Source organism: Gobius niger (assembly GCF_951799975.1).
Source record: "Gobius niger genome assembly, chromosome: 22".
NCBI classification, from domain to species: Eukaryota; Metazoa; Chordata; class Actinopteri; order Gobiiformes; family Gobiidae; genus Gobius; species Gobius niger.
Genome location: NC_136873.1, coordinates 6,734,431 through 6,752,573, shown reverse-complemented (window position 1 = coordinate 6,752,573; position 18,143 = coordinate 6,734,431). Strand labels below are relative to the sequence as shown.

At 36.1% G+C, this 18,143-nt stretch overlaps 1 protein-coding gene across 1 annotated transcript in view; it reads right to left on the bottom strand.

Annotated features, from left to right (window-relative positions):
- LOC306981569 (putative voltage-dependent N-type calcium channel subunit alpha-1B) overlaps window positions 1-18,143 on the bottom strand; it is a gene marked incomplete at its 3' end in the record, with an annotated part of 221,568 nt that overhangs the window by 42,790 nt on the left and 160,635 nt on the right. The window contains exons 27-30 of the mRNA XM_079581177.1: window positions 13,763-13,927; window positions 10,597-10,707; window positions 7,880-7,963; window positions 3,615-3,731 (exon numbers count right to left, since the gene is read on the bottom strand). Coding sequence (XP_079437303.1) covers window positions 3,615-3,731; window positions 7,880-7,963; window positions 10,597-10,707; window positions 13,763-13,927 — 477 coding nt within the window. The remainder of the gene's footprint in view (window positions 1-3,614; window positions 3,732-7,879; window positions 7,964-10,596; window positions 10,708-13,762; window positions 13,928-18,143) is intronic.

Here is an 18,143-nt window from a genome sequence, read left to right as displayed (position 1 = left end):
ATTTGGATACAAAGGGACACAAGGGGGCGCCCTTCCAACCTTCTCAGTGTAAATGTTAATTGACTTTCTTCAGAGTTAGGCCCAATCTCAATTCTCCCCCTTAGCCGTCCGCTTAGCCCAGGGGTGTCCAAAGTGCGGCCCGGGGGCCAAATGCGGCCCTCAGACCAATTTTTGGCGGCCCTCTGCCTTCTTGCTGAATCGGGACACATCATCAGAGATGGTCCTTTTTATTTGAAATGTAATAATTCTATACAATTCTAACCAAACAACTAACCTTTTACTGTGAGACAGAGCTGGCATGAAGGTCTTGAGCAGAAATAAAGGTGTGGGGCGCAATTTAAACCTCTGCTAGTCAAAGGTTTTGCGGCACTAACTACTGATCTATGGCCCTTCACCCTGTGTATGCTTCAGTATGCGGCCCCACAGGAAAAAAGTTTGGACACCCCTGGCTTAGCCCTTTCCCTTCGTTTTGCACGTTCACGAGAGACGAAGGGGTGTCCCAATTCTAGTTTGTGGTGAGGGGTAGGGGTGAGGGAGAGGCCACTTGAAGCGAGGGTTTTTCTGATGCACACTTCAGACGAAGGGGTAGGAGGAGTTTGACGAAACACGGAACTAAGCTGCAAAATGAATTCACGAACATCATCACTAAGCACTCTTACAACATTTATAAAGTTGCAGAACTCTTCGTTCATGACTATTCGCATTGTGTAACAACTAGAACAGTCCACTGCGTTAAACGTGCCGCTGTGCTCTGAGGGTCCGAGGCCGTCTGTCCCTGGTCTGAGCGCACCTCGGCAGCCTCCGCTCAGGCCCGGGCTCATAGCGGAGGCTGTGGGTGCCTGTCCCGCTGAGTGCGCTACATGAGCAGATCTCTTGCAGCTCTGGCAGCAGCCACAGCGACTCGCGGTAGAAGCACCAACACACGGACGGGGAAGGAGCATGTAGCGCCGGATGAAGCAGAAACGGATGAAAATCTGTTGGGTTTAGGATGAGACGAGTCCTGTTGTTTCGGCGTTACAAAACAGTGTCAGTCAAGTGATGAACTGGTTCAGTAGAAACGTGCTGTAGAGACAAGTAGGCTTAATTATTTGTATTTTTTTTTACATAACCATAATCATCTGTGTTAATAGTAAATGCAGTAAAGTGGAGGGCTCTCCCATTTCTTAGGGCTGTCTTTTCAACCCTCGCCCTTCGCCCTTGGTTTCAGGGTGTAGGGAAAGGGCAAGGGCTAGGACTAGGGGAAGGGGTAGGGGTAGAAAAGAGAATTGAGATTGGGCCTTAGACTTTAGGTAACAGTAACATGACGCTAAATACAGTGAGCTCTTTGATTCCAGTAAAAGGCTGAAGCCTCATTGCTCTTCAGTCACAGACTGAGAAGTGAAGAAGGAAGTCATGGAGATTCTGCTTTAGACAGAACTTGTAAGTGGACAACTCTGAAACTAAAGTATGTAGTAAATACATGAAATGAAAGTTCTACGTACTATTTAAATCACACAATTGATGCTTATAAAGGCTGAAGAAATATCCATATATATTAGCTGATGTAGGGTCATGTGTGTCCCAGTTTGTCTGAGTCGTGGTAGGTCATGGTGGGTCATGACATTGACATTTCAATCACATAAATTCAGGATTTTCACACTCACTACTAAGGAATTATCAAATTTCAATCTTTTATTGTTAAATCCAGCAGAAGTGTAATATTCTAAAGCAGAATCTCCATGACTTCCTTCTTCACTTCTCAGTCTGTGATCGAGAAGTGAAGCCAATCAGACCACAGAGACTCAGAGTGTTCTCAAATCTGCACCAAACGCCAAGATCCAAGCTCTAAGAATAAAAATAATAAACAAAGAGTAGAAAGGGTTAATTAAGGTCATCAGGGTCTACTGAAAACAAGACCTGCTCGATCCATGGCCCGTTCACTGTATGTACTGGGACATGTTCAGTGGCTGGTTTGTGATCAGACCCGTGGCTGGCGCTTCAATAGCATTTCGTGAAACACTTCCATACAGCAAATGGGATTTCACACTAAAACGAGCTCGATTCAACAAATTGCCGTTTGTGTCAATTTCCATCAGCCTTAAAGCTCCCAGGCGAGCGGCAGGCCGGGTTCACTTAGCCCGGCTCGCTTAACCGCAGCAGTCCCGCGGGATTTGAGCTGTGAGCTACCAGCAGATCAGAGCTGTGTGAGGGGGGGGGGGCCTGTCTGCTACTCTGTGTCTCTCCCTCACACAGCTGTCTGTCTGGAACACAGGGGAGTTATGTAAAAACTGTGAGTCTGTTAACCTCTTAACTCCCGCCTGAACCCAGAGGATCTTTTTCCTCACGTTATCAGATTTTTTTTCCTCATTTTTTTGGGGGGTATTCAACTAATTTTTTTTTTTTTTTCACACATTTTGTCATTTTTTGGTCATTTTTTTTGTCAAATTTGTGTAATTTTTTTGTCAAATTTTAATCACATTTTTGTCATTTTTTGTCACATTTTTATCAATTTTTTGTCATTTTTGTCACATTTTTATCACATTTTTTTTGGTCATATTTTGTCACGTTTGTCATTTTTTTAATCAAATTTTTGTCATTTTTTTGTCACATTTTGTCACATTTTTGGTCAAATTTTTTATCACATTTTTATCGCATTTTTATTTATTTTTTGTCATATTTTGTCACATTTTTATCACATTTTTGTCATTTTTTTTGTCACATTTTGGTCATTTTTTGGTCACATTTTTGTCACATTTTGTAATTTTTTTTGTCATATTTTGTGTCAATTTCTTGTGACATTTTTGCCACTTTTTTGTCTTTTTTTTGTCAAATTTGTGTAATTTTTTTATAAATTTTAATCACATTTTTCTCATTTTTTTGTAATTTTTTTGGTCATATTTTGTCATATTTTTGTCATTTTTTCGTCCATTTTTTGTCAATTACTTGTGACATTTTTCTGGCATTTTTGCCATTTTTACATCCATTTTCCGTCAACTTTTTTGTCACATTTTTGTCACTTTTTTAATCACATTTTTGTCACTTTTTTGTCACTTTTTTATCACATTTTTGTCACATTTTTGTCACTTTTTTATCACATTTTTGTCACATTTTTGTCAAATTTGTGTATTTTGTTGTACAATTTTAATCATATTTTTGTCTTTTTTTTTACATTTTTGTCACATTTTTGTATTTTTTGTCATATTTTGTCACATTTTGTCATTTTTTTTGTCAAATTTTTATCAAATTTTTGTAATTTTTTCATACATTTTTAGTCAATTTCTTGTGATATTTTTGTGACATTTTTGCCACTTTTTCATCAATTTTTCGTCAACTTTTTATGTCAATGTTTTCTCACTTTTTTCTCACATTTCCATCATTGTTTTCGTCTCAGTTTTGTCGCTATTTTCACACCTTTTTCCCAGAAGCTTTTGGACTGGGGTAAAGCCAAACTGGAGAAAATGTGCTCGGTTCAGGCGGGAGTAAAGGGGTTAAATGTAACAATGACGCAAAGTGGTTCCCTCTCATCTAAGGTTCTTTAATCCGTCCTGACCCCTGGAGGAGGTGCTTTTAGGCACTGAATCCCCTTCGAAGCAACTGTTCAAATGTGTGAGTTCGATCTTTTCCTATTTCCTCACCTTGAAGGACTGTACGAAGGTCCACAGCAGGATGCGGATGGTGTAGCCCTGCCGGAGCAGCTTGATCAGACGAGCCGCCCTGAACAGACGCAGGAAGCTCAGGTTGATCCCCTTGTCCTAAAAGACAGAATGGCTACGATTACAATGTGGTTGATCATCTCCAATGAAGAAATTCCCAGGACTCATGTTAAAGGGTACTGGAAAGGCAAGGCATGTTTAGTTGTAGAGCACAATTCATACACAAGTGCTTCACAGAAAACAAGTAGAATCAATAAAAACATCAACATAAAATTCATCAATTACAGTGAAAGGCAAGAGTGCAGATAAAATACTTTCAGTCATATGCACGGTCAGAGTTGAGGCCTGTCTCTCCTCTCCTGTAACTTTCGAGAGAACGCCTTAAAACACAGAAAATTCCCCAGGTCTTTGTCATTAATCCAGCCCGCAGTTAGCTTTGACCGTTAGCCTGTTAGCTTCTTCTTTGTGATTCTATTAGTGTGTATTGGTGGCTCCGGTCCGGTGGCAGTCAAGTTGCAAACATGGTTTTCTACGGAAAGGACTTATTAAGGTAAACACGTTACTTAGTACTGCTTTAAAATCTCCAAACCAAAACCAAATCCAAAACCAAATCCATTCTCTCCTCTTTGCCATTGTCGTCATTTTTTATTTCCCTTATGTGTTTTTGTCAACTTTTTATTACTTCTTTGCTGCTCTTTTGTCACGTTTTTGCTGGATTTTTGTCTTTTTTTTCTGCTTGATTTTTTTCACTTTTTTCTGGATTTGTATCTTTTTTCTGCTGGATTTTTGTCCATTTTTTTCTGGATTTTTATCACTTTTTTGCTGGATTTTTGTCTTTTTTCTGTTGGATTTTTGTAATTTTTTTGCTGGATTTTTGTCTTTTTTCTGCTGGATTTTTGTCTTTTTTCTGCTGGATTTTTGAATTTTTTTTGTTGGATTTTTGTCATTTTTTGCTGTTTTTAATGTCATTTTTTTGCTGTTTTTTATGTATTTTTTTTGCTGGATTTTGTATTTTTTTGTTGGATTTTTGTCCTTTTTTTGCTGGATTTTTGTCACTTTTTTGTTGAGCTTTTGTCATTTTTGTCGCTTTTTTTGGGTCACTTTTTAGCGTTTTTTTTTGTTGCGTTTACATCCTCATTTTCTTTCCATTTTCTCATCCTATATGGAGAAAACATGTTCAGGTGGCTAAGGGGTTAAATATAAAAAAATTAACCAATATCCTATTTTTTCCACACTTTTTATTTCCCTTATGTGTTTTTGTCATTTTTTAATTACTTCTTTGCTGCTCTTTTGTCACTTTTTTGCTGGATTTTTGTCTTTTTTTTCTGCTGGATTTTTTTTCACTTTTTTCTGGATTTTTATCTTTTTTCTGCTGGATTTTTGTCTTTTTTTGCTGGATTTTTTCCACTTTTTTCTGGATTTTTGTCTTTTTTCTGCTGGATTTTTGTCTTTTTTTTGCTGGATTTATATCACTTTTTTGATGGATTTTTGTCACTTTTTTGCTGTTTTTTTGTCTTTTTTTGCTGGATTTTTGTTATTTTTTTTGCTGGATTTTTTTCACTTTTTTCTGGAATTTTATCTTTTTTCTGCTGGATTTTTGTCCTTTTTCTGCTGGATTTTTGTCTTTTTTCTGCTGGATTTTTATCATTTTTTTCTGGATTTTGTCATTTTTTTCTGGATTTTTGTCATTTTTTGTTGGATTTTATGTCTTTTTTTCTGGATTTTTGTCCTTTTTTGATGGATTTTTGTCATTTTTTTTGCTGGATTTTTGTCACTTTTTTGTTGAGCTTTTGTCTTTTTGTCGCTTTTTTTGGTCACTTTTTAGCGTTTTTTTTGTTGCGTTTACATCCTCATTTTCTTTCCATTTTCTCATCCTATTTGGAGAAAACATGTTCAGGTGGCTAAGGGGTTAAATATAAAAAAAAATAACCAATATCCTATTTTTTCCACACTTTTTATTTCCCTTATGTGTTTTTGTCATTTTTTAATTACTTCTTTGCTGCTCTTTTGTCACTTTTTCTGCTGGATTTTTGTCTTTTTTTGCTGGATTTTTGTAATTTTTTTGCAGGATTTTTGTTTTTTGTCTTTTTTGCTGGATTTTTATCTTTTTTCTGCTGGATTTTTTGCTGTTTTTTTGCTGGATTTTTGTCACTTTTTTCAGTCACTTTTTAGCGTTTTCTTGTTGCGTTTACATCCTCATTTTCTTCTCGTTTTTTGCCTCTGTTTTGAAGAAGCTTTTCGATTTGGAGAATTTGGAGAAAACATGTTCAGGTGGTTAAGAGGTTAAACCGATATCCTATTTTTTCCAGTATCGGCTCCGATATCTGACACCAGTACAGGATTAGTGCATCCCTGATTAGGATAGAGGCCTAGAGTGACATTTCCTCGGCTGATCCGACAAAACCCCAACAATAGACCTGCTTTGGCGGCGCTTCACGTCTGATACCCCCTCAGAGCGGGCAGAGCGGAGACGCCGGGAAACAGAGCGCGACAAGAGAAGCCACTTACCGTCTGCAGGTGCGTGAGGAGGCCGAGCGGCGGCGGCAGCGGCGGCGGACACACAACACCGACACCGACACCACGCACACACACGATGAGAAGGCAGAAAAAAGAGAAACAACGAGAGCAGTGACCACAGGAGGAAGAGACAGTGAAGACCAGCATAGACAGCGGAAGCCTCGAGAAAGCAGTCCATGCAAGCAAAACGTATCACGAAATTAGACTTTTTGATACCTGAAAGTAAAAAAGGGATTAGTTTTACTACTTCTGGGGCTGCATATTATGAGAAAACTTAAAAAAAATACTAAATCCGGAAGAAAACTAATCTGTTTCTCTCGGGACACCGGGCATCGTATAGTTTACTTTCGAATGGCTAAAATAGCATAATATAGTCCCTTTAAGCCACTTTGTAACCAGTATTGGCCACACGCTTTGGGAATTGTCCATTTGGAAGACCCATCTGCACCCGAGCTTTAACTTCCTGGTTCCCGTTGCTCCAATATTTCCACTATTTTGTGAAATGCACCAGTCCCTCCCGCAGCAAAACAACCCCACAGCATGAGGCTGCCCCCCCGTATTTCACACTTGTTATGGTGCTTGCAAGTAGGGCTGCTCGATGATTGAAAAAATAATAATCACGATTATTTTTGTCATAATTGAAATCACGATTATTCAAACGATTATTTGTTGCCTTTAAAAAAATCCAGCCAAAAAGTGACAAAAATCCATTAAAAAAAAGACAAAAATCCATAAAAAAATTACAAAAATCCAGCAAAAAAAGACAAAAATCCAGCAGAAAAAAGACAAAAATCCAGCAAAAATAGTGACAAAAATCCATCAAAAAAAAAGACAAAAATCCATCAAAAAAGTGACAAAAATCCATCAAAAAAAGAGAAAAATCCATCAAAAAAAAGACAAAAATCCATCAAAAAAAGACAAAAATCCATCAAAAAAAGACAAAAATCCAGCAGAAAAAAGACAAAAATCCATCAAAAAAAGACAAAAATCCAGCAAAAAAAGACAAAAAATCCATAAAAAAAAGACAAAAATCCATAAAAAAGTGACAAAAATCCATTAAAAAAAAGTGACAAAAATCCATCAAAAAAAGACAAAAATCCATCAAAAAAGTGACAACAATCCAAAAATTAAAAATTAGAAGAAAAAAAAACCTTGAAAAAATTGAAAAAAAAAAAAATAGAAAAAAAAAATTGAAAAAAAAAAAGAAAATTATAATCGATTTTTTGCGATTATGCTAATTTTGTAATCGTTTACTGTTGTAATCGAAATCGTAATCGAATTTCGATTAATTGCACAGCCCTACTTGCAAGATTCCCCCTTTTTCTCCAAACGTGACAATGGTCATTATGGCCACATTTTTTTGTTTTTTTCACCATACGGCAGGATGCAAGTCTTCATCCCTTTTTTTTTATTATTTGAAAAACCAATCTGTTTTTTTCATGTTTCTTTTGGAGTAAGAGCTTCTTCCTGGCAGAGTTCCCTCTCAGTACAGGACTTGTTTCACTCTGGATAATGACAAACTCTTACCAGGTTCAGCATCTTCAGGTCTTTTGCATTTGTTCTGCATTATATTAGAGCGATGTTTAAAATTCTGTGATTATACTGCAAGCATCTTTCATTTTAAAAGAGCAACCTTCCCCAGAACATCCACAGTAAAAGTGAGTGTGTGTCCTGTCTTCATTGCTCTCGGAGGCTGTAGACAAACAGGGATGTGCAGGTGTGGCTCTGACCTTGATCTCAGTGACCAGGATGTCGGTGATGGAGCCCAGCACAGTCACGAAGTCAAAGACGTTCCAGGCGGCGCTCAGGTAATTCTGAAACAACAACACGGTCACATGATGGTCAGGGAAAATGGACACAGGGACATAAACTCGACTTTATTACTCATCAAGTTGTGTTTTCATTAATTACGTGTTTCATCTTATTTCCTCCGACTTGAGAGGTCGTTTGGAAGACGACTTTAACCTCTTAACTCCCGCCTGAACCGAGAGCAGTTTCTCCAGTTCAGCTTTACCCAAATCCGGTAGGCCAGCCTCATTTGAAAGATCGACAAAACTCATCTGAATGGCTCTTTTTCCTCACGTCATCAGATTTTTTCCCCATCATTTTTTGGGGGGTTTTCAACTCATTTTTGTAACTTTTTTGTACATTTTTTGTCAAATTGTTTGTAATTTTTTTGCCACTTTTTCATCATTTTTTTTCATCATTTTTTGCCACTTTTTTGCTATTTTTTCGTCATTTTTTTGTACGTTTTTGGTCACTTTCTGTCAATTTTTTGTCTTTTTTTGCTATTTTTTGTCAAATTGTAATTTTTTTGTCACTTTTTGCCACTTTTTCATCATTTTTTCTATCATTTTTTGCCACTTTTTTCTATTTTTCGTCATTTTTTGGTACGTTTTTCGTCATTGTTTTGGTCACTTTCTGTCAATTTTTTGTCTTTTTTTGCTATTTTTTGTCAAATTGTAATTTTTTTGTCACTTTTTGCCACTTTTTCATCATTTTTTCTATCATTTTTTGCCACTTTTTTCTATTTTTCGTCATTTTTTGGTACGTTTTTCGTCATTGTTTTGGTCACTTTCTGTCATTTTTTTGTCCTTTTTTTGTAAATTTTTTGTCACTTTTTGCCACTTTTTCATCATTTTTTAAAATCATTTTTTCGTCAATTTTTTGCCACTTTTTTCTATTTTTTTGTCATTTTTTCTGTCACTTTTTTTGTCACATTTTTGTAACATTTTTGTAATTTTTTTGTCATTTTTTTGGTAAATTTTTGTGACATTTTTGCCACTTTTTCATAATTTTTTTGTCAATTTTTTGTAATTTTTTTGTACATTTTTTGTCAGTTTTTGTCAGTTTTTGCCACTTTTTCATCATTTTTTCATCATTTTTTGCCACTTTTTCGTCATTTTTTTGTCGCTTTCTGTCACTTTTTTGTCATTTTTTTTGTCAGTTGTTTTGTAAATTTTTTGTCAAATTTTTGTGACATTTTTGCCACTTTTTCATAATTTTTTTGTCAATTTTTGTCAGCTTTTTGTAAGTTTTCTCACATCATCATCATTGTTTTCGTCTCAATCCTGTCATTATTTTCTCACCTTTTTTCCAGAAGCTTTTGGACTGGGGTAAAGCCAAACTGTCTAAAAAGTCTGAATGTCTGCACTTTCTACACTTTGGATTCTTCACCATTTAGAACAAAGGGTCAAACCAACAGGTGATGAGCAGACGCCCGAGCTCTTGCCGGAGTCCCACAGCTGCATGTTGAAGACCAGCTCAGACGTGCGGGTCAGGGGGGGGCACAGAGGAACAGGTGGGGCCAAATGGAGTGTGAGGAAACCTATTGATCTAAAGGGCCCAGAGGAAAACTCCACTTCTTTGCCGGACGATTTAGCTCACAGCACAAAGCTTTGACTTCAGAGTTATCGTTTTAAAGAGGTCGATCTTTTTCAATAAAATGTAAAAAGTATGTAACTACTCTCATTTCATTGCACACAATCTGCCATCAGCGCCTCCCATCACCTCCATTCTTTCTTTTCACGTGCCCCACAACCAAATCTACTTGTCCAGTGTTTAACTTTAGAATAAAATAACACGGTTAACCCCTTAACTCCCACCGGAACCGAGCACATTTTCTCCAGTTTGGCTTTACCCCAGTCCAAAAGCTTCTGGAAAAAAGGTGTGAAAATAGCAACAAAACTGAGACGAAAACAAGGATGAAAATGTGGAAAAAAGTGGCACAAAATTGACGAAAAAGTGACAAAAAAATTACAAAAAAATGAACAAAAACATGACAAAAAAGGAAAATTTGACGAAAAATTGAGGAAAAAATGGATGAAAAAGTGATAAGAGTTTGACAAAAAAAATGTGAATAATTGGACGAAAAAGTGACAAAAAAATCTAAAAAATTATAAAAAATATACAAAAAAATTACACAAAATTGAGAAAAAAATCGATTTTTTTTATACAAAAAATTGACAAAAAATGGCAAAAAATTGACAAAAAATTGTGTGAATAATTTGACAAAAAAGTGACAAAAAAAAATCGATTTTTTTTTACAAAAAATGTACAAAAATGACAAAAAAGGGAGAAAAATTTGACAAAAAATTGAGAAAAAATAGACGAAAAAGTGACAAAAAATGGACAAAAAAGTGATAAGAATTTGACAAAAAAAATTTGAATAATTTGACGAAAAAGTGAACAAAAAATGGACAAAAAAAATTGAAAAAATGATGAAAAAAAATCTGATTATGTGAGGAAAAAGATCAATTTAGTTTTGTAGGTCTTTCAAATGAGGCGTTACACTGGCCTACAGGATTTGGGTAAAGCTGAACTGGAGAAAATGCTCTCGGTTCAGGCGGGAGTTCAGAGCTTAAAAGCAGCTCCCCGGGTAGACGAGCCTGTGCATGTACATGTGTTCTGTATGGAGCCTGGTCTGGGTCGTGTGCTCGTCTCATACCAGGGGCCCGAAGGCGATGATCTTCAGGATGCACTCCAGCGTGAACAGGGCCGTGAACACAATGTTCAGATACTTCAGCATGAGCACGTACCAGTCCGGGGCCCCGTAGAACTGGAACAACAACGTGTGTGGAGAGTTATTATTATATACCACACCAAGCAAACCAAAGCACACAACAGTCAGACAGTCAACAGTAAAACAACACAACACTGTAATGTGATGAGCAGAAAACACTGTCAGCTCTGCAGGGAGGGACGAGAGCAGCAGCCGAGGCAGAGGAAAGCATCTGTGCAGGTCCGGTCTGTCGTCTATCGCTAATAAGGTGGAATAAAAGGAGCCACGATTGCTCTGTTTGGAGTTTTGTTGTTTAACGAACCCCATAGAGACAGGCCAGAGACGACATCTTTGGAATGGGGATGCTTTCACGTTACATAATTCTGTTACAGTTTGAGGGCAGGTGCAGAGCTGTGGGAAGATATTTTAGTTAGGGGGCGCTGAGGGACAAAATGTACCCCCCAAAAGACTTTTTCTGTGCATAAATGCTATTTATTAAGCTCTTAACTCCCGCCTGAACCAAGAGCATTCTGGAAAAAAGGTGTGAAAATAGCAACAAAACTGAGACAAAAACAAGGATGAAAATGTGAAAAAAGTGAGAAAAAACGGCCGAAAAAGTGACAAAAAATGGACACAAATTTGACAAAAAAGTGAGAAAAATTTGAGGAAAAATGGAGAAAAAATGGACAAAAAAGTGATAAGAATTTGATGAAAAAATGAAAATAATTTGACCAAAAAGTGACAAAAAGTGACAAAAAATTGGCAAAAAAATGCAAAAAAAAGGACTAAAAAGTGACAAAAAATGGACAAAAATTTTATAAAAAAGTGAGAAAAATTTGACGAAAAATGGAGAAAAAATTGACAAAAAAGTGATACGAATTTGACGAAAAAAAGCGAATAATTTGACGAAAAATTGACAAAAAAATGGACCAAAAAAAATATCGAAAAATTTGACGAAAAAGTTACAAAAAATTGACAAAAATTTGACAAAAAAGTGAGAAAAATTTGACGAAAAATGGAGAAAAAATTGACAAAAAAGTGATACGAATTTGACGAAAAAATGCAAATAATTTGACGAAAAAGTGACAAAAAAATTGAAAACAAAAAATCGAAAAATTTGACGAAAAAGTGACAAAAAAGTGAGAAAAAAATTACGAAAAATTGAGAAAAAATGGACAAAAAAGTTATACGAATTTGACGAAAAAGTGACAAAAAAGTCACGAAAATTTGACAAAAATGAGACGACTGCCCAACAAAAAAAGTGATGAAAAAAAATCTGATGACGTGAGGAAAAAGATCAATTTAGTTTTGTAGATCTTAGCTTTCAAATGAGGCCTTACACTGGCCTACAGGATTTGGGTAAGGCTGAACTGGAGAAAATGCTCTCGGTTTAGGCGGGAGTTAAGAGGTTAGCTTTATGCTATATATGCTGACGCTAGCTTAGAGTGTAATTTTGCTTCTACTAAACAATTTGCTATGAAAAAACATCCATTTGGACCTGATTTTGTCTTGACTTTATTGGTGTTTGAAAAATATATATGTCTAGGTCTAGGTTCAGCTACATTACGTGACTTTATGGCGACTTTTTCGGGGGGTCAGGCAGTGCAAGGACGCTCTAATTGGTCACTGTTTTGAAAGAAAAAAAAACAAATCCTTTAGTTGCAACCGTGTAAAGGGAAAAATCAAGCGTTGCCAAAGCCCACTGTGCTCCATTAGTGCGGAGTTTGTGGAACAGACAGAGTGTTGTTGTGACTGTACGGATGATCAGAGTCCGGCTCGCACACACCAGGTCACACAGACAGAATGAGAAGTTCCATGTATCGAGGCAGGAAAAAATCGTGTTAAATGATATGATAGAAGACCTGATTGAAGCTTTGTTTGATTGAAAAGTATTATAATAATTCAAGAAAGCATAAACCAGGCTATGCTGTCACATGCATGAGTTTCCACTGACATCATAGTTCTGGCAGCCATTTTGAATACTGAAGTAGAATTACATTACAAACATTTCTCTGTGATTTTTACAGTTTGTCACGTCAACAGTCTCAGTCTGAGTCAGTGTTTAACCCCTTTAACTCACGCCTGAACCGAGCACATTTTCTCCAGTTTGGCTTTACCCCAGTCCAAAAGCTTCTGGAAAAAAGGTGTGATAATAGCGACAGAACTGAGATGAAAACAATGATGGAAATGTGACAAAAAAGTGAGAAAAAGTTGACAAAAAAATGACAAAAAAATGACAAAAAATGATAAAAAAAAAATACGAAAAAATTGACAAAAAATGACGAAAAATTGACCAATAATTGACTAAAAAATTGTGAAAAAATGACAAAAATATGACAAAAATATGACAAAAATATGACAAAAATATGACAAAAAATGACAAAAATGGCGAAAAATGGACAAAAATTTGTGAAAAAATGACAAAAATGTGACAAAAAAATGATAAAAATGACGAAAAATTTACGAAATAATGACAAAAAAATGACAAAAAAAGTGCAAAAAATTGACAAAAAAAGTGCAAAAAATTGACAAAAAAATTGACAAAAATGACTAAAAATTGACTAAAAATTGACTAAAAAAATGTGAAAAAATGACAAAAATGTGACAAAAAGTGGAAAAAAATGAAAAAAAAAAATGAAATAAAAGTTACAAAAATGACTTGAATACCAAAATAAAATGATGGGGAAAAAAATCTGATGACGTGAGGAAAAAGATCCATTTAGATGAGTTTTGTAGATCTTAGCTTTCAAATGAGGCGAAATCACTGGCCTACAAAATTTGGGTAAAGCTGAACTGGAGAAAATGCTCTCAGTTCAGGCGGGAGTTAACAGGTTAAGCAGCTCAAGACGCTAGCATGCTACCGGTTAGCAACTGTCAACACCATAAACACATGTGTGACCTCTGACCTCTGTCACATGTTGTATCCAAGGCTAGATGTTTAGAGTTTGGTTCAGGGCTTTCAGGCGGTCAGAGCTGAGCTGTTGAAGCTAGATGCTAACCGGTAGCATGCTAGGGTCTTAAACACTGACTCACTGGTTTCTTCTCAGCACTGCATGATTCTACTCTGGTATTCAAAATGGCCTGAATAACAACACCAGTAACCCGCACTCACCTTCATCATGAGGACCACAGTGTTGAGCGCGATGAGCGTCATGATGGCGTATTCGAACGGCGGAGACACCACAAACTTCCACATCTTGTACTGGTACGACTGCTTGTTCTCCGGCATGTATCGGGTCAGCGGTTTGGCGTTGATGGCGAAATCAATGCAAGCCCTCTGCAAGCGAAGACACAAAAAGAGACGATGAAATACAGCCCTGCTTAAGGTCGGAAACATAGGAGTTGGTTTCATAGAACAAACCAGAATGTAAACAAACGGCACCTGTAAAGTTTGTAAAGTAGTGATGGAGTCGGCATAAATAAGCACTGTTGGCTTCAGCCTAATCCTTTGTGGGCATTATTGTGTATCTTTCTTTTTTGTCTCACAACTTGGAACTTGGAATTGCTCAAATAAACTAAACTACACTAAAACTAGGCTAGTGCTAGGCTAGTGCATGTCTATGGTATCAGCTAGCCTGCATTAAAAACAGTGTGACCCGCTCCACAGAGCACCTGAGGCAAATCACTTATAACACCAGACTAACCATATAAATGTCTGTGTGCATAGAGTAATGTTTGGAATATAACTGACCTGCATCACATCAATGATCGCATTTTGAGGGACTATTTTCTAGCAGATCACTCCGCCGCCGCGTAGCTTATACAACCACGAAGCTGATGCTGCTCAAATATAAGGTCTTTTAAATTCAAAATGGTTAAAATTATTCTATCAACACGATATATAATGATCAGAACGAAAGAGAGATGTGCCTTGGTATAACTCTTATGTACCATATGGTGTATTTATTTATTCACGACTGTAAATGATGAATCCTTTATTTTCATTTTTTGGTAACTGTAAATGATGAAATTCTTTGACATTTTGTACGATCATAAACCATTTATATCAATATGTGAGCACAGACTCATGCATCGCTTTCTTGCATCCTTTTGAGCACAAAGTCTTGTTTTGTATTTTTTCTTTCTGTAAAATGTTGACATACTTTTTTCTGCTCAAATGAATAAATAAATGAAAAAATGAAATGGAATATTTTTAACCTCTTAACTCCCGCCTGAACCGAGAGCATTTTCTCCAGTTCAGCTTTACCCATATCCTGTAGGCCAGTGTAACACCTCATTTGAAAGCTAAGACCTACAAAACTCATCTAAATGGATCTTTTTCCTCACGTCATCAGATTTTTTTTCCATCATTTTATGGGGGGGTTTTCAACTAAGTTTTGTAACTTTTTTGTAATTTTTTTTGTCAAACAGTAAATTTTTTGTCACTTTTTGTCACATGTTCATCATTTTTTCATCATTTTTTCGTCATTTTTTGCAATTTTTTGCAATTTTTTTCATTATGTTTTTGTCACTTTCTGTCATTTTTTTGGTCCTTTTTTGTCAATTTTTTTGTCAATTTTTTTTGTCAATTTTTTTGTCAATTCTTTGTGACATTTTTGCCTCTTTCATAATTTTTTGTCAATTTTTTTCATCATGTTTTTGTCACTTTCTGTCATTTCTTTTTTGTCAATTTTTTTTGTCAATTTTTTGTCTTTTTTTGTGACATTTTTGCCATTTTTTCATCATTTTTTCATCATTTTTTCATCATTTTTTTGTCAATTTTTCGTCCCTTTTTTGTCACATTTCCATCATTGTTTTCATCTCAGTTCTGTCGCTATTTTCCCACCTTTTTTCCAGAACCTTTTGCCCTGGGGTAAAGCCAAACTGGAGAAAATGTGCTCGGTTCAGGCAGTTCGGTAAGGGGTTAAACCGAACCACGACCAAATTATTAGCCGACAGAATAAACGCTGCTCCCGTCATCTTTTATCCTGCCGAAACAGCCACTCTCACAAAACATGAAAGCCCGGCCGGCACAATGGCGCTGTATTCGAAAATCCCTGGCGTTTGGCGATATCAAAAGACGGGGCCGCAAATTACCGCCGTCTGATCCGGCGGGAGACAAAAGCGGAGTGATTTTGAGCACGGCCATCCCTGTGAAGCGGAGACAGATGAGACGGGGGGGTGGGGGGGGGGTTCAATACGCTCGGCTGGCAGTCAGACAAACAAGTGAAGCAGCAGGAGCGAGCGTCGGAAATGAAGACCCCCCCCCCCCCCCCCCCAGAGCGGGCGTCCATCTGGCCTTCAGGCGCCGCCGACTCACTGGCTTCTGGAGCTTCTTCTGAACTTGCTGTAAGAATAAGAGCCCGCCTTCTTGAGCCAGATATTTTTTAACCCCCTGACTCCCACTGGAAGCGAGCACATTTTCTCCAGTTTGGACGAAAACAATGATGGAAATGTGACAAAAAAGTGATGGAAAGTTGATGAAAATGTTGCCCGAAATTGACAAAAAATTGACGAAAAAATGACAAAAATGTGACAAAAAAATTACAAAAAAAAATGAAAAAATGTAACAAAAAAACTACCAAAATTTTATAAAAAATTGACAAAAAGATGAAAAAAACTGTGACAAAAAATGAAAAAAATTTAAACAAAATTTGACAAAAAATGACAAAAAAGACCAAAAAATGACAAAAAATATGACAAAAATGTGATAAAAAAATGTCGGAAAAATGACAAAAAATGTGACAAAAATGGACGAAAAAATGACAAAAATGTGATAAAAATTTGAGAAAAAAATTGCAAAAATGTAACAAAAAAATGACCAAAATTTGATACAAAAATTGACGAAAAAATGAAAAAAATAAAAAAAAAAAGGACTAAAAATATGACAAAAATGTGATAAAAAATTACGAAAAAATGACAAAAAAAGACAAAAAAATGACAAAAAATGTGACAAAAAAAATGACAAAAAAATGACAAAAATGTGATAAAAAATTGACCCAAAAAAAAAAAAGTGACAAAAAATGACAAAAAAATGACAAAATTTGACAAAAAATTACAAAAAAAAGACAAAAGAAATGACAAAAAATGTGATCAAAAAATGACGAAAAAATGACAAAAAAAATTACAAAAATGAGTTGAATACCCAACAAAAAAATGATGGAAAAAAATGTGACGGCGCTAAAGCAGTGTCATGAGAGGGAGCGAATGCAAATAACAGTGAAACAAGAACCAAATCCAGCCCCCCCCCCCCCCCCCCCAGAGCGGGCGTCCATCTGGCCCTTCAGGCGCCGCCGACTTACTGGCTTTTGGAGCTTCTTCTGAACTTGCTGTAAGAATAAGAGCCCGCCTTCTTGAGCCAGATATTTTTTAACCCCTTAACTCACAGCGGAAACGAGCACATTTTCTCCGGTTTGGACGAAAACAATGATGGAAATGTGACAAAAAAGTGACGGAAAGTTGATGAAAATGTCGCCCGAAATTGACAAAAAATTGACGAAAAAATGAAAAAATGTGACAAAAAAATTACAAAAAAAAATGAAAAAATGTAACAAAAAAACTACCAAAATTTTATAAAAAATTGACAAAAAGATGAAAAAAACTGTGACAAAAAATGAAAAAAATTTAAACAAAATTTGACAAAAAATGACAAAAAAGACCAAAAAATGACAAAAAATATGACAAAAATGTGATAAAAAAATGTCGGAAAAATGACAAAAAATGTGACAAAAATGGACGAAAAAATGACAAAAATGTGATAAAAATTTGAGAAAAAAATTGCAAAAATGTAACAAAAAAATGACCAAAATTTGATACAAAAATTGACGAAAAAATAAAAAAAATAAAAAAAAAAAGGACTAAAAATATGACAAAAATGTGATAAAAAATTACGAAAAAATGACAAAAAAAGACAAAAAAATGACAAAAAATGTGACAAAAAAAATGACAAAAAAATGACAAAAATGTGATAAAAAATTGACCCAAAAAAAAAAAAGTGACAAAAAATGACAAAAAAATGACAAAATTTGACAAAAAATTACAAAAAAAAGACAAAAGAAATGACAAAAAATGTGATCAAAAAATGACGAAAAAATGACAAAAAAAATGACAAAAATGAGTTGAATACCCAACAAAAAAATGATGGAAAAAAATGTGACGGCGCTAAAGCAGTGTCATGAGAGGGAGCGAATGCAAATAACAGTGAAACAAGAACCAAATCCAGCCCCCCCCCCCCCCCCCCCCCAGAGCGGGCGTCCATCTGGCCCTTCAGGCGCCGCCGACTTACTGGCTTTTGGAGCTTCTTCTGAACTTGCTGTAAGAATAAGAGCCCGCCTTCTTGAGCCAGATATTTTTTAACCCCTTAACTCACAGCGGAAGCGAGCACATTTTCTCCAGTTTGGCTTTACCCCAGTTCCAAAAGCTTCTGGAAAAAAAGGTGGGAAAATAGCGACGGAACTGAGACGAAAACAATGATGGAAATGTGAGAAAAAAAAGATGAAAAGTTGATGAAAAAGTGGGAAAAATGTCACAGAAATGTTGCACGAAATTGACAA